We start from the raw sequence: 22,769 nt of genomic DNA on the forward strand, positions 1-22,769 counted from the left end.
AATTTTTAAAAACATTTAAAACGCAATAGTGTAGATGTAACCTCAGAAGACATTATAAAGCAGTTAATGTATTCCCTGGTTAGAAAATAGATGGATAAATGGGATACAGGATGGAGAATACAGCTGGATATGGTGCTAGAGGTAAGGTACAGCAAAGAGCTGCACATAGAATTTTGTTTTATACTCTACATTACTTTTTTACTCCAAGCCTTTCAAGTTAGGATGCAATATAATGACAGAACATTTCTATGTGCAAAACCAATATAGTTGTAGTAAACACGTTTAAAATACAATCGAAAATGAGATTAGTGGGAATTGTGCAAGACTACAATTGCTTACTGGGCTTACTTACCACACTGCACTTTCTCTGAGCAACCTTTCCATCGTTCTCTTTCTTGTGTAGTGAATAAATGAGGTACTGTGATGGTTTTGTTAGATGAATCCTACACCTCTATTCCCACTGAATTGTCCACTCCTGTAATCGCTTTACGAAACAGATGCTATAATAAAAACAGGTTAGGAGTTTTCTAAAAATTCTTGAGCTGTTGGGTTCACCCAGTAAATCAGAACACTCTTTGTCTGGTCTGTCTATTTTAAAGAAATGTTCCACCCAAAATTATTTTTTTCACAGGTTCCTTACCCAATGTAGTTTCTAGTGTTGGCTGAGAAAAAAAATGATCTTGTTTCCATATAAAACAGAGCTAACAAAGCTTCTGACAGAATGGCGTCTATGGGAACCAACAGCAAACAAATGATCAAAACGTCCATTAAGACATCTCACATAATTGGTGACACACAATCCATGCGGTAAGTCATCCAGTTGCATGCTCTCAACATCTCAAACACGTACACGGTTTACTAAATTACTGTTAATAGACTACCCCAGGAAGACCCTCTCACAAATGAAAATGGAACACACTCAGACATGAGCGAGCATTTGAACTAAAGACGTGCCTCCTTCAGTTACTTTTATATTCATATCCACAACAGGAGTACCTTGTGAAATCGCACAGGTGAACTGACCTCCTGCTTGATGAAGCATCTCAGAGAGCCACAAGCTTGAGGCAAATTCTCTTCTTGGCAGAGTTTTCACTCACTTTTCTTAGCTGTTAAAAATGTAGATGTACTCGTCTCTCTGTGCACTCTGTCAATGTCACATGAAGTGGAATGTTAGCCAAAGAGTTGGTGTGGTGGAGGTTGTGGACTAACTGGATGATTTGACATGTGGAGTGGCTGACTGGTCATTTTTGATATTGATTGCTATTGTCCAGCATTGGTCACCACAGACCTCTGTTATATCAGAAACTGTGTTATCACATTTCTGCATGAAAACATAGGAATAAAATATTTTTTTCTGCCATCACTACAAACTCTATGGGTTAAGTAACGTATAAAAAAATATTCTGGGTCATATACCAATGGTGAAAAAAAGTTAGATTATTTACAGTGCTACAACTATACACTTAAACCTGTTTTTAATGTTTAGAATGAAACATTACTGGAAAGGTGTCAATAAATCCCAATAACTCATTTTCCTTTGCTTTAAGCACAGCATACATATTAACATGCACAATTTATTTCAAATATATTTTGTTCCTAATTCAGCATTAAAAATGGTGGTATAAATCATATTCAAGTTTTACATTATTACTGTTATAAATATATCTTTATTTTAAAAGAGTGCCTTTCACAACAAGCACCATTACAATAACCATTCAAGAATTCAGTAAATTAGACAGCATAATGCGAACAAACACATAATGACTCAAACTAAAGGGAAAAGCCAGGAAATACCCTCAATAAAAACAATGAATACACGGAGCGTTTATTGACAGTAAGAACTGACAGACAGCACAGTACAATCAACACCAACAGACTAGGATTAAAAACAAAAACAAAACACAATATTCTGGGCTTCAGACACAGTCAACGTCTGGCATAATGAAGATTTGCAGTCTTGAGCTGGAATGTATGGAAGGTCCCAAATTTCAACACAAGTGACTATTCTTGGCAATAAATGCTGAACTTGTGCTGTTGGTATCTTATATTCAGTTACTCTAATTAAATGAAGTCTTTTAATGCTGTCTGTCTACTCACAATCATGTCTCCTGCTTTCCTTAACTGCTGTAAAATGTTTTGACAATGGTATAATAGACTGACTGATTTCACCTTCTTTGTACCCATTCAGTACTCTCCCCAATTACTTTGACCATAACAGAGTGTTTAAAGGTGTGGAAATGAATGATTGAGTCTACTCTAACACATCACAATATACTGTACATGTGTATTTCTTATTGTATAGTCTTAATTGTTCGCATGATATCTTCAACCTACTGCATGTCACTAATGCCAATCTCACATCACTAACCACTACGCAGGCATGAAGTCTTCTTTATGGAGACACCAAACCAGAGTCTGTCCCACTCCTGTCATGCTCACAACTCTAAAACCAATCTTCTCAAGTTTATCCAGAATAATTCGAGGAGATTCGTCCACATTGTACTCTGAGCTAAAAAAGAAAAGAACAATCAATAAATACAGAGAACCAGTAAATGCAGAAAGTCATAACAAAAAAATATCATTTAGAGCAAGACCTACTTATAAATTATCAAAATTTGACAAACAATCTGCAAGGTACAAAGACTTTTATGCTTAAAATTTTTGTTAAAACGTAGCATCATAACTGTCCATCAGTTTCTGAATCTACGTCTCCACATGCCCAGTCTCAATGGACACAGAGACAACTAGCCAGCTCAAAGTGAAAAATGACCCTGTGAACTTGTAACTGTGGGAGGACAACAACACAGATGTCAGCCCAGCTGACAATCAAAGTGTGGGGTCCAAGTGGTATCAGACCACCACCCACCAGTGATACCAACCTCAGTCATCGGAGAGTCACAGTGCTAAGTTATCTTTATTCTTGACTCGCTTTTAATTAATAACCAAAGACCAGATTGTTCAGTAAAACAGGTTTTATAAGGTAAAAAAAGAATATAATCCTACAACAGTACCTCTCAAACCCAGTCCTCAGGTTTTGTTTTAACCGAGCTTTTAAAATAACAATCTATGACGTTTTTTGAACTAGTCAGCACTGGGCATGGTACCAATATAGCCCACACTATGTTGCCCAAAAGCACGTGAAGCACATGTGCAGAAATGAGTCCATTAGAAGAAAAATATAACAACCGTCAGCTGGCCAAACGTCTGCTAATGACCAGTATTATTATCTAATCTGTTTAGGGAGGCCTTCTTCAGAGATGTCCCAAACTCCCTCCACACAGATACCTTCTGATACTTTTATATGTGCAGTATGACACTTAGCCTCTGTGTGCCTAAAATGCAGAGTCATCTCACTTGCCGTTTCATATGATATTTAAAATGAACAACAGACGGTCTCGGTCAGTTTTTCATCTGCATTGGACTAGTGCCCCACTGAGGGGTGCTTCCTGCTTTCCATCTAACACTGTCACACGGGCTGTCACAGCTCCCTCTGTATGTTCCGTATTTCCTGAAGCGATGAAAAGGCTGATGTTTACAACACACACAGCCTTGCAAAACCCGGTCTTGAGAAATATCGATGTGCATCTCATGAAAGCAAATTAAATGTAAAGTATATGTTGCGTAGCAAGTCAGTAGCAAGATTTGAACCCTCAGCCTCAGGGTTTGAAGTCTAAAGCATTAACCATGATGCCACACTGCCTGCTACTAGTGTATCAGAATGTCACCTGATCAGAATAGTGGATGTGTAAAGGACAGTTTGTTTTTTTCATGTTTTGTAATAATATTTTGTTGTTTTGTCTCAGAAACCCATGAGTTCCTACCTTATTTTGTTTCTCCTTGTGGGCAGGGTTGCCAGGTCCTGAAAATATTTCCAGTCTAGTGACAGCTGAAAACCCACCTAATGGCACTGCTGAAGGCCAAGGGAAGTGTTTGAAGTGGAAAGGAGTTGACAGCCCAAAGTTTTGCCAGTATCAACGACAGTAAGTGGTGTGAAGGGTGCAGTTTTGCCGTTTGGGCAGCCACACGTTAACTTTAAATACAGCCCAAAAACCTGTACACAGCCAAATCAAAATTTTTGCCCACACAGTGCTTTGATAAATAGCATAATTTGGCATGAAAACTGCACATGTGGCAACCTTGTTGGTGGGAATCTTTTATTTTGGATTTGCATATTCGATTCCTCTGTTTCTGTATTCTTGTAGTCTAGTAAATTTGACCTTCATTGCTTTATCGTCCCAACCTTTAGTCTTAGGTTATATACATGTATCACAGTGTCCTCTGGCTCCTGACATCATCATTTTACAAGAGCACATAGAACAGAACTACACAACATGTCTCCTTCAGTCAGTCTGTCTTTTAAAAATGTTTTGTCATCAAGCTACATAGGCACTTGCTTTGTAGTGCAGAGGTGTTCACTTGGCAAAGTTTTAGGCGTGGTACTACAAATCAAACTAACAAACTACAGGGTGAGCCAAAAAGAAGTACCACATTTCAAATGTTTATTGTACAAAAACGCTACAAGATAAGTTAAATTTCATTACGACACAAGAAAGGGTATACAAAATTGATTTTTTTCACCGTGTTTTAAAAATGATGTATTCAAGGTGTTGGCCATCATTTGCGATACGCCTTTCAAGACTATTTCTGAACGCTCTCATTCGGCCATTTCAAGTGGAATAGCAGCGATTTTGTGGAAAATTGCATTCTTGAAGGATTCAAGGTTTTGAGCTTGGTGTCTGTAGACCTTCAACTTGAGAAGAAATTGCATGGAGCGAGATCAGGCGAACGTGAAGGCCACCCGATATCGCCGCGCAGGGAGATCAGCTTCCCCTCAAAACTTGCATGGCTCTCTGCACCGCATGTGCTGTTGCTCCAACCTGTTGACACTAGGCATCCACCATATCCATTTCTTCCAGTTCTCTAGCATTTCAATGTAACGTTCTGAAGTGACGGTGACCGTTGCTCCCCACTTCTCCAAAAAGTAAGGGCCTACAATGCCAAATTCTGCAACAGCGCTCCAAACTGTAACACGTTTACTGTGCTGGGGTCTCTGATGGGGTTGATTTCAGCCCAATAGCAAAAGTTTTGCTTATTTACGCAATGTGAATAGGGCAGCCCGGACACAGACAGGCAGACACGTTCACAGCCATCACCACATGTTTATTTACACTATTATTTACAATCCATAAGTGCACCGTCACACAAACCCCAACAGTCTCCCAAAGTCCAGGCTTTTCTCTCTTTCTCTGCCTTCTCTCACTCTTCAGGCCTCTCCTTGCCACCTCCTATCTGACCTCGTCAACCTCCTCACCCGACTCCAGCTCTGAGTGAGGGGAGGCGGCTCCTTAAATAGGCAGGCGGCTGACGACCACACCCGGCCACCTGCCACAGCAAGCATTCAAATGGAAATGTGCTTCATTGCTGCACATGATGATGGCATCTCGATGAATGGTTTGCAGAATGTTGGCGCACAACTCTCTATGGCTCTGCCAGTCTCAGTGAGTTCCTGCATTACCATCATTTTGTATGGTTGGAAATTAAGGTCCTCATGCAAAATCCTCCTCAAAGACGTGTTGGAAATGCCTAAAGCAGAAGTGCGTGTAGGAGACTGCAAAATGGATGCCCTTACAGCTTGGATGTTTTCCGGTGTTTGTACAGTCTCTGTTCAATGTTGCACCTGTCTGTCTAAATTTAGCCACTACCTGAAGAGCTGCATTCTGATTTGGGACGTCACCGTTAGGAGGAATGCTGAAGTGCATTCGGAAGGCCTTGCGTAGTGGATGGATTCATTGTTTTTGAAAAACGCTTGGAAAGCAAAAGCAGGGTGTGCACTGGACCAAGGCATGTTGCCAACTGAAAACTACAAGGGACTATCAAAGGACCCCCACCAACCCCAAACCACTCAGCTGCCTCTACCTCACTCAATGACCTTGAGAAATGTGGTACTTCATTTTGGCCCACCCTGTATTTATGTATTGGCAAATAGACACTAAGGACAAGTCTGTCCTTTGAATGGCAAGCCAGCCACTTATTTTCTAGTGCCTGGAATTACTTTGCCATTAGTAATGGGGGACCAGTAAATTCTTACACTTTTACATTAATCCATTGTAATGGTCTATTCTAAACATTTCCAGTGTTACTAATTTCAAATAATCCGCCCCCTCCATTTGCTTTGTTACTTACTAACTAGGCATTCTTATTTAGATGTTATCGGTGACTTCCCTGCTTATAAAGTAATGGGACTAGAAGGATGCAAAAAATTATTCATGTCAAGTAATCACATACTGGGTCACTATGTGCAGTCGGTGCTGTGTTTACGTACTGTGCCATATAATTACTAGCGACATCCTCCTCACTGCACGAAGTCAGTGAGCTCCCAAAGATGATAGGAAAATAAGCGTGAAAGGATATGATATTTTTGTACTTGAAGAGACAAATCCTTTAAAACAAAGTAATTTAACAAAACTAGTACCCGAATTGGACTGTACAGCCCAAAAAGACAAAGTTATAAGTAATGTCACAGACAGCCGGGGTCCTTGTCTGGCCAGGATGCCTCTTCACTGTATGGGCTGGGGGAGCAAGCCTGGTCAGAACAGTACCTCCCCAGGGGTGCTAGATGGCAGCCCCCCTGGGTGGCAGTGGTGCCTCGGATTCCCGCAGGGCTCCATGGAAGATGGAGTTCTCTACAGCCCTGTTGGGATCCGGGGGGTGCCACCAGGGGGCGCTGCAGTTGTTCCTGAGCCCATGTGGGGGGGGCTCTTCCGCCACACCCAGAAGTGCAACCGGAAATAAGTCGTCAAACACCTGGAGCACTTCCAGGTGGGCTATAAAGAAGCCAGCAGCCACGACTCCGGGAGCCACAGTCGGGAGGAGAGAGACGAGGCTTGCCGGAGAGGAGTGGTGGAGAAAGAAAAGAATTACTATTGGGTGATATTGTGTTCAGGACTGTGTTGTGTACTCGTGGGAACAGGGAAGACGTTCTCCACGAGGGCAGAAAAAAGGAAATAAAAGCACTATGTGCTTTGAACTTGTGTTCTGTGTCTGTGTCAGGGCTGGCCTTTACAGAAAAAACAATTAGAATACATAACACTAATCACAACAGCATTAAAAAATATGTGTGAATTAATTGGGAAGCAATAAGGACTGACGCTAATCATGGTAGTTACCTCCACTTTTTTTAAGCAATGTCAGGCATGCAGGTCTGAAGTTCGCTTTCCGAGCTCATCAGAGGTAAGCACGACTTCTCCAGGACGAGGGACAATCTCGCTGATGGCATCATCTCTTCTTTCTCCCACAGCCCTGAGAGAGCATCCAAAGAGGGCAACTGACTCTGCCCCTTTTGGTTCATCTCATTCTGAAGACAGCAGACCACAGAACGGCGCTCCCACTCAAGTACTTACTGCTTTGGAGAACATTGAACCACCCTGATTATATCTGTTTTGCGATATTTTTAGTTCAGCACCACTTCGAGCCATCAAGAGCTTGTTTAAGTTTTGGGATACTGCAGATATTAAAAGGGGAGACCCGTTTGGTTCCCCAACCTTTCCTTTGTGAGCAGTCTGTTGCCCTCGGTTAACGACAACACCAGTAATTCTAGTACTCTATATTTTGCCCAGTACGGGGCGTTGCAGCACCAACAAACCCCAGGCACAACCACACACAAATGCAAGTCTACTGATCAAATACCTTACAAAGGCCTTCTTCTAGTAGTGGCACAAGCACAAAACAATTCTTTCTCACACTTTTCTTTATTTGTTTTCCTCCAACTCGCCTGCATGAGGTTGAGCAGCTTCTTTTATTTTGGACTCGGAAGTACTTCCAGTGCTAGGGCACAGCCTGTTGGAAGTATATCCAGGTCAAACAGAAGATGGGATTACTAATCCCAGCAACTCCCCCTGGCAAACCCCACTGAACCCAATAGGGCTGCCCAATGGGACTGCAAGTCCTAGCATGCCCTGCAGCTGTCCATGTGGGAATCCCAGCCTAGCGTATCGGGGGAACCACTGGTCTGAATACATCGACTCCCCCTGTCCCTAAATTACACTGGCCTCCCGGCTAGGTGAGGAACTTTGATCCATCCCTGCTGGGACACCAGCATATTCAATCAGAGGTTGCCACCTCCTGCCAACTTCCAGGCAAAAGCAGGAAATAACCTGCCTTTTTTCTTGGCCATTGATGAATGGCCAGGTGATGAATCATGCACTAACCCAGTCACAATGCCAGCCCATGCCTGATGCCCATCAAAATATCCCAACAGTTGCTGTAGCTGTAGATCAGTCTCTCTCTCGCCACTGAGACAGAATTCTTGACCTTTTTGAAACTGTTTAAACTGAAGTCAATTTTAGAAATACGTATCCTGAGGAAGGAGGGCATTCCCACAATGAAACACTCCGCTATACATACTAATTTGAATGACATTATTGGTGTGAAATGCACAGTATGTATTGAAGTAGATCTAATAGGATCCAATAGACCCAAATGTTCTAAAAAATGTTATCATCTAACACATCAAAAAAGAGACACACATCGATGTCTCTTAGTGAGTAATCTTGTCCACTTTCTTATGCTGCCATAAATGCCATGGATATATTGTTTTTTTTGATAGTTTAGTTATAAACACTGATTTCAGCCAAGGTAAGAGTGGCCTCCAGATTTCTGGATAGTGCCTTTGCATTCTTTGGATAATTTTATGCTTCATTCCTGAGCAATTCTGGCAGAATGTCCACTTTCATGAGATTTACGTTTGTTGAAAAGCCCTTCCATTTTAAGAGTATTTCCAGAGTGCTAGAGGCATAAGTGACTTTCTGTAAAGGTCTTCAAAACAAAATCTTCTGATTCCACATGGCATGCCACCAGAATCTGTGCAGTAAGAGCTTCACCGTGATATGATTCAGGTTGTTGGATAAGTAACTAGCTGAGCTGGCCAAAGTCAGTACGCGTATATTTGGCAAGGAATAGGCTTTTAATAAAACTAATGGAGCTGGAGGGAAAATTTCTTTTTCAAAGGCAATCAGAAAGTTGAATGACTATGTCTGAAAAAATGGGCACAAAATAAACTGTTATTTGTTCGCTCTGAGGGCTATTATCTAGTAACGGAATTTGGACGACGTTCCAATAAGATTCAATGTCATAAATATGCAGAGAATCAAGAAATCCTGAAGTGGCTCAAAGCTGCTTTTTTCACATTTTGGTACAGTAATATATACCTATCTATCACCTGCTGAAAATGAAGTACCAACATATTAAATGTAGAGTCTTAGAACAAACAACATGTGTTTCTTTCTTTTCTTTTGGAGTGTAGGGGGCCGATATGGAAGCTGACTAATGCATTGTAAGTAGTGCCATGCTACAACAAAGCCTTTATTCATGTTGCCTTCTAGCTGGAATATTTCAGGTTTCCTGTGTCAGTTGTTAGTGTCATAATATTTGTATGCAGTATGCACTGTGACTACAATATACTTGGACTGGGTGAGACTGAGCAAAATACAACTTTCAATAATTTACAGTCTTAATGTTCACTCCTATATACTGATTTTTGTGCCACATATGTTGCAAATCAGTTAATACTGTAGGCTAGGCACTAATTTGTTTACCCTGAAGTGTTACATTATTTTTACTTCTAAAACAGTGGCGCAATTCATCATCTTCAAGCACATTCAAGAAGGAACCAGGAAGCAGCTATTCATTGCAATCTTAATTCACTACTACGTCATGGAGCTGGCATGAACTTTCTGTAAGCTTTTAACTTTTTCAGGGCTGATGTCGACTTTTGTCAAAATTCAGGGTTAGGGGACGGTAATCTGCTGTAAACTGCAACAAAACTCGTCCTTACATTTTAGTTCAACTCTCTTTGGTAGAAGGACACTTACATAGCTTTGTCGATTTAACCTCGAATACCTATGCGTGTGTGAGTAGCGAAGAGCAAACAACCTCTAAAATGGCTTTGACATCTGGCGAGAGACCAAAGCAAATGTGCAAAGCAAAATACTCCGTGGACATTTCACGTAATTTCGTTAAATAGGGCTCTGACTTGTCAGACTCCGACCTGGAGATGGATATCAAAAACGACAGTGAGGTACCAGCATCGTCTGATCAGTCCCCAGCTGATCGTGGGGCTAAACACTTTCATGTAGCATTCGCCTGGGAGGACCACCGCATATGATGACAAGAGGTACAAACCAGATTGTGTTACACTGTGACCACCACCCACCTGCTGTGCGAAGACAGCCAGGCAGCCGGCCCACCGTGCATTCCTACTGCCCATCGAGGTGCACCTGCACAACGACTGTCGCCAGAGATGCCAAACATGCGCCAACAGCATCCACAGCACTTATCAACAGACATTTTATGTTGATTTATGTGTGAACCATTGCTTTGTGTGCTTTCCAGAAAACTGAGTTTTTTGGAAAATATATCCAGCCCTCAAAGAGCTAAAGACCAGATGGATGAGCTTTTGAGTCACATTAGCTCTAAGCAAACAAACAAAAAAAACCTGAAAGACAGAATGGCACAATTCATACCTGGGTTACTTTTTATATGAGGTCTGATGAACGAATTCCCATTTGGTATGTGGAGCATCAGTTTGGAAAGCAGCCTATAGACTACTTTTCTGTGTTTATTACTGGTTGTTTTGATACAATTTGACAATAAAATGGTGCATAATAAAATATAAGCTACATGCCAATTAAAATCTTTTCTTTTATAATATTAAAAAGTTGATAATTTTTGTGGTAAATAGACACATAATATGGATCAACACTGGTTGACAGAGGCATTGGTGTATTTAAGCATTCACATCTGACATTATGTCTCTTTACCAATGTATTTAATTAAACTATCTGTAACTGTCAAAGGCCTGGGAATAGCCTGACAGTGTAATAATACAGCAGATGTCTTATAACTGAGGAAACTGTGGTTTAGACTCATTTAAGTACAGACTGCATGCACCAGTCACACCGTGGGCAGCCCGGTGTTTCTAAAGGGAAGTTTTTCAGGGGTACCCATAAGTCTTTGACTGGCGGCTGGGTAGCCCAGAATTACTAACCAAATGTTCCTGGGCTAGTGATTAAAAGCTCAGTTCAACCAGTACATAAGCGAGCTTGGAGTTATGAGAGAGCTGGTGAGAGGGGTTCAACTGGCAGGATAAAAGAAGATGAGTACTGGAAGGTGTTTGACAGTTGTTAAGCAGACCAAACGGTTTAATCAGGTAGCTTTGTTACTAAGAACCTCAAACATCTTTTACTTTCTTGTTTCTTTTCCTTCTCCTTTTATGTTTATCTTGTTATAAATTTTAGCTGCTCTGGTTGCCATTATAGACACTTTACAGTTTATACCAGTGGTTACTAAACTCGGTCCTGGGAATCCCCAGCTTCTGTTTTTAATTGGACTCCTAGCCTAATTAAGCAAACTGTTATTTCCCAGTTTCTGTGTTTTGGGGTCAATGGAGAAAGTACAAAAGTAAGTTTGTTAATGCATTGTAATAAAATTAAGCAGTTATATGTAGGTAGTGTATTTTTTTTTACTTTTTATTTATGTCCATCCTGATTTCCATTCTGCCTTTCCATTATTGACTAATTAGTTGGTCTGAGACTGACGCAGTTGCAGCCTTTCATCATGTAGTGTTGTTCACCAGGGTGTCTGCTTTACTTGTTTTTAATTAGGACACAATGAAGGTGGCAGACTACACAGAATAAGGGGAAAACAATAAACAAGAGGTATTAATTGAAAGATATAGCAAAAAATAGAAATATTCCTAAATGTCTTTGAGAGTAAAAAATCATACTGCTGTGCTTTTCTGAATTCAGAACAAAAGAAGAGGAAAATGACCAGCTAACTAACTGAGGTCAGTTATTATCACTTGTGATGAGAGATTTTGCATATAACTTGATAAATATTTTGTATGTCTTTATTTGTAATTTAGGCAAAGCAATGTAATATTAGTGAGAAGAATTCATGTTTACAACCCAAGGAATGGATCTCTTTGAATTTTATGACAGGATTTGGGGGGTGTGCTTTAAACCAGTTTGGCGAGTGTTTCTCTGCTAAAGTCTTTCAAATCCCTGCAAGAAAGCCATAAACGCAAGCTAAGGAGAAGCGGTTGGGTCATCTGCTGGCTTGCTGCTGTTGGCAAGGTGCATATTCTGCTTGTCGTGCTGTGCGTCGATCATTTAAAAGCCTGTACAGCAGCTGGCCTTTTGCCAATTCGCATCTCAGCCACTCACGTTGTGAAGTGTCGGGGGGGGGAGTGGGTCGGGGGTGTTTCGCTGAATGCATGCTAAGGAGAAGCGGTCATGTCATCTGCTGGCTTCCTACTGCTGACGAGCTGCATGTTCTGCTTGCACTTGTTGTTTTAAGAGCTGGGAGCACATGAAGCGTGTCTGCTAGATGTCCGTGAACTTGTTTTAAATGTTGTCTCACGTGACGTTAAAGTGTCTCTCACGGGACATCAAATTGTCTTCCGAGAAGATCACATCTCGTCTCACTCCTAGTCTTCCTTCCAAGATTTTTTTTTATAATAGAGAGATTTATCATATAACTTGTACATGTTCTCATTTGGTGTTATCAGTATTACTACTATTGAATGCATTTCTTTTTGAATAACTAGGGGGCTTTGCCCCCTGCTTGCTTCGCTCGCGAACCCCTTTCACCCCCCTGCCAGTGGAAAACAAATACATCCATCCATCCATTCATTCATTCATCATCCAACCCGCCATATCCTAACACAGGGTCATGGGGGTCTACTGGAGCCATTCCCAGCCAACACAGGATGCAAGGCAGGAAACAAACCCTGGGCAGGGCGCCAGCCCACCGCAAGGCGCACACACACACACACACACAATACATTTTTTTTTTTTAACTCCTCTTTGCTTGAGCAGCCACTGGCGTGCTGCTGCTGCCCTCACACGTTATCTGCAATTCGCTTGCCTACCCTCCCACCCCCCCTTGTCTGCCAGCGTTAGGCACTGTTGTGAAGGGAGAGGCTGAGCGCACCTCAAGGAGATGCAGCTGCTCCTCCGAAACCCCTCTTATATGGTGATACATTGGGAAACAAGTACCAGGTGTTTTTTTTCACCTCCTCTTTGCTCAAGAAGCTGTTGGCTTACTGCTGCTGTGTGCCGCGTGATCTGTATTTTGTGCGGAGCTTTGAATGTTTAAAAGCCTGTACAGCACCTGAATATTCAATCTCTTTTCGCTGTTCTGTTATTTCCCCGAGTAATATTTTCAGTTTATTTGCATTAATGTGATCTTTACTCTCCTTTTTGGAGACTTTCAGATATTCCTACTTCCATTATCTCTAACCTGCTCTGCCTGTGTAGCACGGGACTTGTGTCTGAGGATTGTAAGTATGACGTGACTTGTCCATCTCGCGGGAAGTGAAAGTGTCTCCGCTCTTCTAAAGTTCACGTCTCTTCCCCGAGAAAAAGTCTTGTCTCAAGATATCATATCATTAAACTATTGTAGGCCAAGTCGCATCTCATTTTATCACCTTTTTCTTATTTCATTTCAAACATTTTGCATTATGCTTGATGAACACATACAAGACCATGTAGCTAAGCTGAGGGGGCTTTCCCCTTTCATTTTAATATCACTATTAACTGATAGCTGTTAAAAAGAAAAGAGAATATTCTGACACAAGCTACCAAAGAAGAAAAGGACTAATAGTTCTCAATTTAAAATGAAAAATTAAAAGAGTTATTTTTTCGTTAGAACTAACAGTCTGGTTCTAATTAAGAAATCTGAAGAAATGAAAATGTGCAGCCCTCCACAAACGAAGAATGTGGACTATGGCGTATTAAGCAGAAATAATCACAGATCATTTGTTTCTGTTTTAGTGACTGACGAGAGGTCAGGTGTCCAAACACAGCCTAAGTCCCACTGATGTAGTTTTATAATGTGTAGCCACTAGTTATCCTCTTTAATAAAATCCCTGTGTGCGTCCAGGTGTCCGTGTGTGGGTGTCTTCTGATGAAGTGCGCATGTGCGGGGCACGGTGCGATGCACGATATTACTGTCAGAGAAAGTTAGAGGCATTTTACGGAAATACAAACCAGTATTACTGCAAGAGGAAATTAAAGGTACACAATACAGTGACGCATATTACAGCCACATACAAGCCAGTATTACTGTCAGTGGAGATTAAAGGCATATTACCGACACGCACGCCTGTATTACCGCCAGAGAAAATTACGGTATATTACAGACGTACAAGACAGTATTACTGTCACAGAAAATTTAAGACACACAATACACAGCGGCAGCCCACGAAGAACGGTTAGCTCAGCAAGTAAACATCAACAAAAGAAAGGCTGAAAGAAAGAAAAATACGACCAACAAAAAGAATGAGGTCAAAGTCCCTTACCATTTAATATAGACTGTTCCTACTAATGTTTATGCACTACTGTTCTAGTGCCGGTTATTGTAACGGGCTAAATGACTAGTACTATATAAAAAGAGAGATGACAGTCTTTAATCCTCCATTTTCAGGTCATTTTATTATCCAAAGTCTACACCACTTTGTCCAGTGTGCAGGGCTACATCCGACTATTCATTAACCTTCTTCCTCTTGATATCCTGCTATTCTGCTTCATGACAAAACCGCTTTTAGAGTTGCTCCTCCTGGCCTTAGAGACAATTAGAGACACTATAATGCTTTATCAAATGATTGAGGGGGTGCTGAATTTGACTTCCTCTGACATCTGTGTTGACTGGAGTTTTCCTTATTTGCCAACTACCCTAACTTTGAATTACTTTATGTCAAGAGTGTTACAATTCTGTACTTTATTAATGTTTATATTTTTAAATAGACTAGGGGGCTTCGCCCCCTGCTCACTTCGCTCGCCAACCCACCGGCCTGCTCTACGCACCAGCCACTTCTCATCTCTGCTGCTCATGTATGTGGATTTCACTTTCACCAAACAACAAATCTTTTAATTTTGAGGAACCCTCAATTACCGGCATTCTGCAAATAAGTATGAATACTTTTCATCAATTGCTATAGTAATGACCTGTGTTATGACCAGAAAGATGAGCACCAGAGCAGTAAATAATTACTGAAATGTTATAGAATAGTTTGGGCAACTTGGTTCCTAAGGCGCAAAGCCTACTGACACTCATGTCCGAATTTTTGTAGTTAAATCTGTGTTTAGTTTTCAGTCTGAGAACAGGACTGTTTAAGAATAAAAAATTAAATAGATAAAAAGGAAATTGGGAAAAAAAGGAACTGAATGTCACCAAAATACAACTAATTTGAGCTGTAAGCACTCTTGAGTGCTCTGTAGAATAAAAGAGTCACTTTAATGGGGACAAATTACCTGCATATTAATTTTTGAGGAAGGAAAACCAAATGTACTCTTTGGTACATCAGGGTAACTATGTTTAAATTCTTAAGATTATTTTTTCCCCTTGATAAAACTGTGGTAAACTAAAGGTATGGTATGCATTGCCTCCTCACAGCTCCAGGCTGGACATTCACTATTTGTCAGGATGTTTCTTTGATTACCATGCCTTATTTACACCCAGGTTAGCTTATTAAGGTAATTCATGACTCTGAACTGGCCAAGTACCACCATGTGTGCCCAGTGAGATATTAGCGCCAGCAACATTAAAACGAGTTTAGATAATACACAGATCTAAGTAAGGACATGATAACCATGTGAAGGTAACACTTCACTGCATATTTGAATATGGGTGTGCATGAGTGATGCCCAGGAACCCAGTCTAGTCCTGCGTAACAATGCAATGATAAACTCTACACCCCACTACACAGCTAGGTTTCAGGACAAAGCTTTTTCTCACACAGCTAACCACAAATTTCATCGTAAAGGTTAAATATGTTGTTGATTTTCCTTTATCATAAGAGTAATACAGTGAGAAAAACCAACCATGATATTTGGAAGCTTAAAATAATTTTCCTTATTCTGGTTTAACAAGCAGCTGAACAAATATTATTTTATCTTCCTTTTAAAATTTTGAGCTGCAACAGCTGGCTGACATTAAACAATGACAACTTTCTACTTACAAATTGTTTCCTAGCATTGTCGTTTTTCTGGCTCCCAAATAGCTCATGAGTGCTGGATCTGAATATTCATCCCCAACTGTTGTGGGACCAGTTTCCTAAGGAAGAGTCAGGAGAGGTTCACATGAAAAACAAACAGTTATAGAAATACACAGAATGTGATACTGCTAAGTGTGATGGAAGGTGAGTGCCAAGAAATGTGGCAACTTCACTGTACAACATATTTGTCCACACTCTTCTGTTTAAACTTTGTAATTGGTTGTTCTACCTTTTAGTAAACAATTCATCACAAAAAATTAATGACATTTACCATATAAACAACTGTGACGAAAAATACACTACTGGTCAAAAGTTTTAGAATACCTCAGTTTTTATGGAAATGCACACAGTTTAATGTCTTACTGTTTCATGAAATCAAGGCATAGAACAAATAAACAGTAGCAAATAAAAATAAATAAGCGAAAAAATCATTAATTGTACAAAATGTTATTCCAATTTTTGATTCATCAGAGTAGCCTGCACCTTTTGGTGCTATAACTCTCAAACTGTGGTATCCCTTTTGATTCAGAATGCCAGTCGCTCTGTGCAAGTCACTAACTCTGCCTCTGCAAAAGACCCCCAGACCATCACACTCCCTCCTCTATGACTGACAGTTGGTGTCACACACTGAGGGACCATCCTGTCACCAACTCAACACCCTGTGTGATGAGCCACAGATTTCAAATTTAGATTCATCAGTCCATAAGACTTTCTTCCAGTCTGTAGTAGTCCACAGCTAGCATTTCAAAGCCCCGTGTTGTCCTTTAATGAATGGCTTTCTTCCTGCCACTCACCCTTTCAGACCTGCAGCCCAAAGTCTCCTCTTCACAGTACAAATTGACACTTGGTTTTTTTGAGCTGTGCTGTGAGGCGCCTGTGATCATGCAAGCTGGTGACCCTCAGAAACTAATGATCTGATTGGCTCGTAACTTTGGCTCTGCCAGATCTATTCTGTCAGAGTTTCTTCCAGTTTCCAATGGCCTTTGGATTGTGTAGGACACCACTGGACTCACTGACACTTGCATTTTTTTTCCAATCTATCTAAATGAAAGGTCTACACTTCTTTTTTTCTACAATGTCACCAAATTGCAAATCTATCAAAGCATCTTTTTAGATTTTTGGGTATTTAGTTATTCTACTGTTGGGGAAGGCTTCAAGTCTAAATATTGATTTATCAAAATGTCTGTTCTTGGTGGATTTCTACTTCCAAACTGTTGATGTACCATCTTGGCAAATTTCAGCTTTTTAACTAAATGGAAAAAAGGGGTTCTGTTGATGAGTGCGTGAGTCAGTTAACTTTGCATTTAATATAGACAGATTCTATTGAGCTTCTGTAAAAAGCTAAGTCCCCCCAGGAAAAAAGTGCTATATCTATATCAGTGGTGGACAAAGTCATCCCTGGAGGGCCGCAGTGGCTGCAGGTTTTTGTTCCAACCCACTTGCTTAATAAGAAGCACTTATTGCCCGAGTAACACTTCTGCTTCATTTTTGTTGTCTCACTCATTAAGATTTTGAACCCTTATTGCCTATTTTAGTCTTAAACAGCTGTAGTCTCAGTTTTTAATTGGTCCTTATTAGCAATAAGAAGCAAATGACAAAAGAAACCAGCACTTCTCCATTTAGCTTGTTTCCATTTACAATGATCCCTCGCTATATCGCGCTTTGACTTTCACGGCTTCACTCTATTGCAGATTTTATATGTAAGCATATCTAAATATATATCACAGTTTTTTCGCTAGTTCGCGGATTTCTGAAGACAATGGGTCTTTTAATTTCTGGTACATGCTTCCTCAGTTGGTTTGCCCAGTTGATTTCATACAAGGGACGCTATTGGCGGGTGGCTGAGAAGCTACCCAATCAGAGCATGTATTATGTATTAAATAAAACTCCTCAATGATAAATGATATGCTTCCCACTCGATGCTTCGTTTACTTAAAAGCCTGAATAGCACCTATTGATTTTTGATTGTTTGCTTTTCTCTCTCTCTCTCTGACATTCAGTGCTCCTGACAGAGATGGTGTGAGCAGAGGGGCTGTTCGCACACTGGCCTAAAGGATACAACGCTCCTCTAAAAAATGCTGAAAGACTACCTTCACATGGCTCCCTTCCTTACAGCTGCTTTCTCGGGTGGTGCTTTGCATACTTAAAAAGCCAAACAGCACCTATTGATTTTTGATTGTTTGCTTTTCTCTATCTCTCTGACATTCTCTGCTCCTGACGTGCACTCCTTTGAAGAGGAAGATATGTTTGCATCCTTTTAATTGTGAGACGGAACTGTCATCTCTGTCTTGTCATGGAGCACAGTTTAAACTTTTGAAAAAGAGACAAATGTTTGTTTGCAGTGTTTAAAAGTCCCTGTCTCTACAAGGGTGTTATTTCATGTCTAGAGGGTTCTAATAATGTTAAAAAACGTATTTAGAAGGTCGTAAACAGGTTTTCTATGCTCTAACTGTGAAAGTATTCGATTTATAAATAAAGAATCCTACTTCACGGAAATTCATTTATCGCGGTAGAGTCTGGAACTGATTAACTGCGATAAATGAAGGTCGACTGTACACCTGTGAGTATTTATTTTGCACTATAGGGTTTAATTAAATACTTGGAAGGAAAGGGAAGAGAAAAAAGTGAAGGAATGAGAATTACTCATCTGCTTTAGCCTTCAAATCATTTGGATGATTTCCTTAGAAAGGTAAAAAAAATCTAGGATATGAGAATGACCTGACATAGCAGAGTTAAAGCACTAACAAGCCATGAAATTAAATTATTGGCAGCAATTGTTTTCTAATTAAGCAACTGGGTTGGAACAAAAACCTGCAGCCACTGTGGCCCTCCACGACTGACTTTGCCCACCCCTGATCTATATGATGATTTAGTTATGGATTACTTTATCAATATTTTAATTCATTTACTTCACGATGAATGGAGTTGCACAGTGGTTAATGCTGCTGCCTCACAGCTCCCAGAAACCAAGCGAGACCATGGTGTACACACTTCCCCCAGTGTCTGCACCAGCTTGATCCCATACCCAAAACTCTTTCACATTTGTTGTATTGACACTTCTGAATTATCCTCATACATGTCTGTCTTGGACTGGATATGTGTAATTGCCCTGAGATGGAATTGTGATACTGTCCATGTCTTATACCTGCCCTATACGACACTGTAATAAAAAAAAGGTAAAACAATTAAAAGATGTAAACCGTACACCAGTAAATGCGTTCTGCATCACCTTAGAGCTGAGGTAGTGGACTGTCATCAACTAAACCTGCATGTAAAACAAGTATACATATTTTTTTAAATCTGATGGAACGGTGTCCCCTTGACGGCTGGCTCTTGATTACATAAAAAGACAGATGTTTCACGATAAGGTAATGTTAGCAGCTTAGCCTACAGTAGAGGAACAGGAAGGACTAAGTCACTCAGCAATAGCCACACTTGAACTGATGATGCTTTGTGACTGCAGTGGAGAATTCATGAAAACAAAACAAAAACTCGCCTGGAAGAGAAGGCAGCTGTTTTGAAATAAGGTAGTAATACTTACTAATTATGGCACAGAAGACTGACAGAATTTTGCAGGTTGACCAGCACAAGTGAGTATGAATTTGGTACACATGACAATAATGACTTTATAAACCTATAATGTAGACCTGCTGACGCAGGTGAGTCTGAACTGGAACCACCGATTCGGAAACTAGATTATAAAAATGACCAAGTGTAATTTATCAAAAAATGTGCAGCTACTTAAATGTTTAGCTGTGACTAAGCCGCAATAATGTGTGTGATTAAAGATGTGCTCAGATGCTTTTGCTCGATCTCCCTGTCACAAATTATCTTCCTAGGTCCATCATACGAAGGAATAAACTGACCTGAGCTCCTACATGCCATCGGCCTCTCTGCTGCCAGCTGGAGATGCTTTCCCATCTCTCTTCTAAACATGGCTCCTTTTACACCCCAGATAAATAGCAAAGGTTGGTTGACACTGTAACTCTTTACTATATGGGCACCCTGTGCTTAACATTCATTTTATTTGCAATAAAGGACTTGACTCAGCATGACATGGTGATGCAGTGGTAAGCACTGCTGTCTCACAGCTCCGGATTTTGGTGTTTGAATTCCCAGCCCTAAAACCATCGGTGTGGTGTTTGCACATTCTCTGTGTTTTCCCACAAAATACTAAACTCATAAAGGTTGGCTGTACTGATAAGTCTAACTTTACCCTGAATGAGTGGATGTGCCCTCTATAAATTGGGTTTCTGTTTTCCACCCTCCATTACAGGGACAGACTTGGACCTTGTCTGCTTTATCTCTATTTAGAGGATCTGCAAATGGATGAATGCTTGGATGAGGGCATGAGTAATACATTCTTTTTTAGCACTTTAGCACTTGTCAGCATACCAAGATATTGAGATTTTTGTTTTAGTAAGAATTCTTTCTGAATGCTCTGAAATTGCTTCTTTTTTTTTGGTCTGGCACCTCCTGACTCACATCCCCCCCACATATGATGTACCGTTTGACTTGTCTTGATGTCTAGCTAGGCAAGATGTCATACTTTTTTAGGGTTCATCCTATTATTAGCTGTTCTGACCAAAATATGTATTGATAGGCCATTTTGAACCATAGTTTGTGCAGGAACATGCATCCTTATGGTAAAGAGTAAAGCAATACGTGTCTTTGGCAAAACTGATCAGAATAACTTGGAAGTTGTGCCTGCAACAACAACTGACCCCAGGGGTTCTCCCCCTTGTGGGATATGATGGGTCAAAGTTACCCCTTTCCTTAAAACTTACTAAAAATGGGAATCGGTAATATAGGTATATGCACGGTTATTGTATGCTGTTTCGAGGTTGCTGGTCATGAATATGATCATATTTTTGATATTTGATTCTTTACCGGTAGCCCTACCCCTCGAACCGCCACTTCCAGCAGGTTAGAAATGACTATTTTCAAACACAAACATGTGGGGTATCGTTTTACACTATGTCAAGGTCAGTGATTACAAATATATTATTTTTGATTCTTTCCTAGGGATCTATCTAGCCCTGTAAAGATCCCAACGAGAAGGTGAAAATTTGCAAAATTCTATTACAATCGAGCATATTTAGACTTGGAACATTTCAGCTGAATCACGCATTTTAATGTTTCAAATATGTGACACAATTAATTGTTTTGTTTATTATGTGCGTGAGGTAAATCATTACTTTTCTTACGAACGCCGCGAATTAGGGTAGTTAATGCCAGTTCATAACATTTTTAGATAAACTACTTAAATAGAACCTGAACTACGAATATAAACCTTCGGCGCACAAGAAGAGGCGGACATCTGCACCAAACCAAGGCTTGACAAGACAGTCATGACAGCCGCCAAATCCCTGATAAATAACTTTTCCTTTCCCACAATCGCGAAAACACAAACGAACAAAAGAGACATTAACAAGAAGGAGTTGCAACGAACCAGGCGTATCTGTGTGCTGATGAGAACATAAGGCATCGTAGCTCCGCTTTGGAATTTGCTAGTGGCTCCGGTTGTCCCCAAGGGAGATGCGAAATCTCCAGACTGAAGAAGCGACAAATAGCCCTTTGCACCGTGACACCCGAGAGAGAAAGAGAAAAAAAAACAAACAAACTGCCCAACGACCAATGAGATCTGCTGGAAAAGCTTCTGGACAATACCCTCACTCTTCTTGTCCAATCAAAACAAGAAACATTGTAAAACTCACCAGTATTGGCAAATATGTAGTCACGCCTCTCGCAGGTGACCAATCATCGGTAAGCTCACTGTTGATCGGCACAGATCCATCTGTGAGACTCAATAAACAGGAAGAGCACATTGTGTGCTGGGGGTTATTTTTCGTACGTGGATTTCTCGTTTAGCCGGGTGTAATTGTTGACGATTTGGCATGATCCCTGATCTATCGGTTTTTCGAAACTCTTGCTGGATGTGTTGTCATAGCAGCGCATCCAAATCCTCAAACCTGCTCGGAGCGGGTTTATTCGATGTAAACAAGGATTAGTTCACACACTTAATTAGTGTCCGTGCATGGAATTCGCTCAGTCATGGCTTTGTCGTTCATGAATGAGCGACCAGTTCATATCGGTACGCAAATTATAAGAAGAGAATTTCATATAGGGAGGGTTTTGCGCGATCGGCAAGATCCTTTATTGCTCCCGGAGGAAATTCTTTTCGAAAGATACCGCTTTAGCCAGGGGGGAATATTGTACCTCAAAGATTTATTAGCACCTTATATTCGAAGTCAAACTAGGCGACAGTATGCATTGCTTTGAGTTTTTTTGCAAGCGGCACTTTTTTATATACTGTAAGCGATGCGGAACATTTAACTAAAAGTGCAGTTTGCCAGGCAATTCGTAAAGTCTGTTTGGCTCTGAAATATTTCCTTCGGGTTTTCATAGTGTTTCCCGGAAATCTGCGTGTGCAGAAAATAAAAGAGGCGTTTCATGCCATTGCAGGTAGGTAATACACAGGTAAAACACCCACAGTTCCATGAAGAATCTCACAATCAGCCTAACATTCTCATTACCAGGATTTCCTAAAGTGATTGGGGCACATGGTACTGATCAGAGTGGAGTTTGATCAAACACTATTTGGAAAATGTACCTCTCATCCTGATATGAATAATCGGACACAGTGTGTCTTCATCAAGTATTTGACCTTCGTCAATATCTCGTAGGTCAGACACAAGTTCTAGGGATATGACAT

At 40.6% G+C, this 22,769-nt stretch overlaps 1 protein-coding gene across 1 annotated transcript; it reads right to left on the minus strand.

Moving 5' to 3' along the window:
• Window positions 1-1,804: 1,804 nt before the first annotated feature.
• gchfr (GTP cyclohydrolase I feedback regulator) lies at window positions 1,805-21,671 on the minus strand. Its single transcript, XM_028821926.2, has 3 exons — window positions 21,507-21,671; window positions 16,019-16,113; window positions 1,805-2,509 (listed from the first exon to the last, which is right to left on the minus strand). The coding sequence occupies exons 1-3, from the start codon at window positions 21,540-21,542 to the stop codon at window positions 2,371-2,373; spliced, it is 270 nt and encodes an 89-aa protein (XP_028677759.1). The 5' UTR covers window positions 21,543-21,671; the 3' UTR covers window positions 1,805-2,370.
• Between the last annotated feature and the right edge of the window lie 1,098 nt (window positions 21,672-22,769).

This window comes from Erpetoichthys calabaricus, chromosome 16 (assembly GCF_900747795.2).
Source record: "Erpetoichthys calabaricus chromosome 16, fErpCal1.3, whole genome shotgun sequence".
In the NCBI taxonomy this organism is placed as follows: domain Eukaryota; kingdom Metazoa; phylum Chordata; class Cladistia; order Polypteriformes; family Polypteridae; genus Erpetoichthys; species Erpetoichthys calabaricus.

What these genes read in the sequence shown, in the direction of transcription:
- gchfr (XM_028821926.2), bottom strand. Translation starts at nt 21,542, where the DNA reads ATGCCTTATGTTCTCATCAGCACACAGATACGCCTG. An exon ending in TCAGCACACAGATACGCCTG is followed by an intron (nt 16,114 to 21,506) that starts GTTCGTTGCAAC and finishes ACTCTTCCTTAG; the next exon opens with GAAACTGGTCCCACAACAGT. An exon ending in ACAATGCTAGGAAACAATTT is followed by an intron (nt 2,510 to 16,018) that starts GTAAGTAGAAAG and finishes TTTCTTTTTTAG; the next exon opens with CTCAGAGTACAATGTGGACG.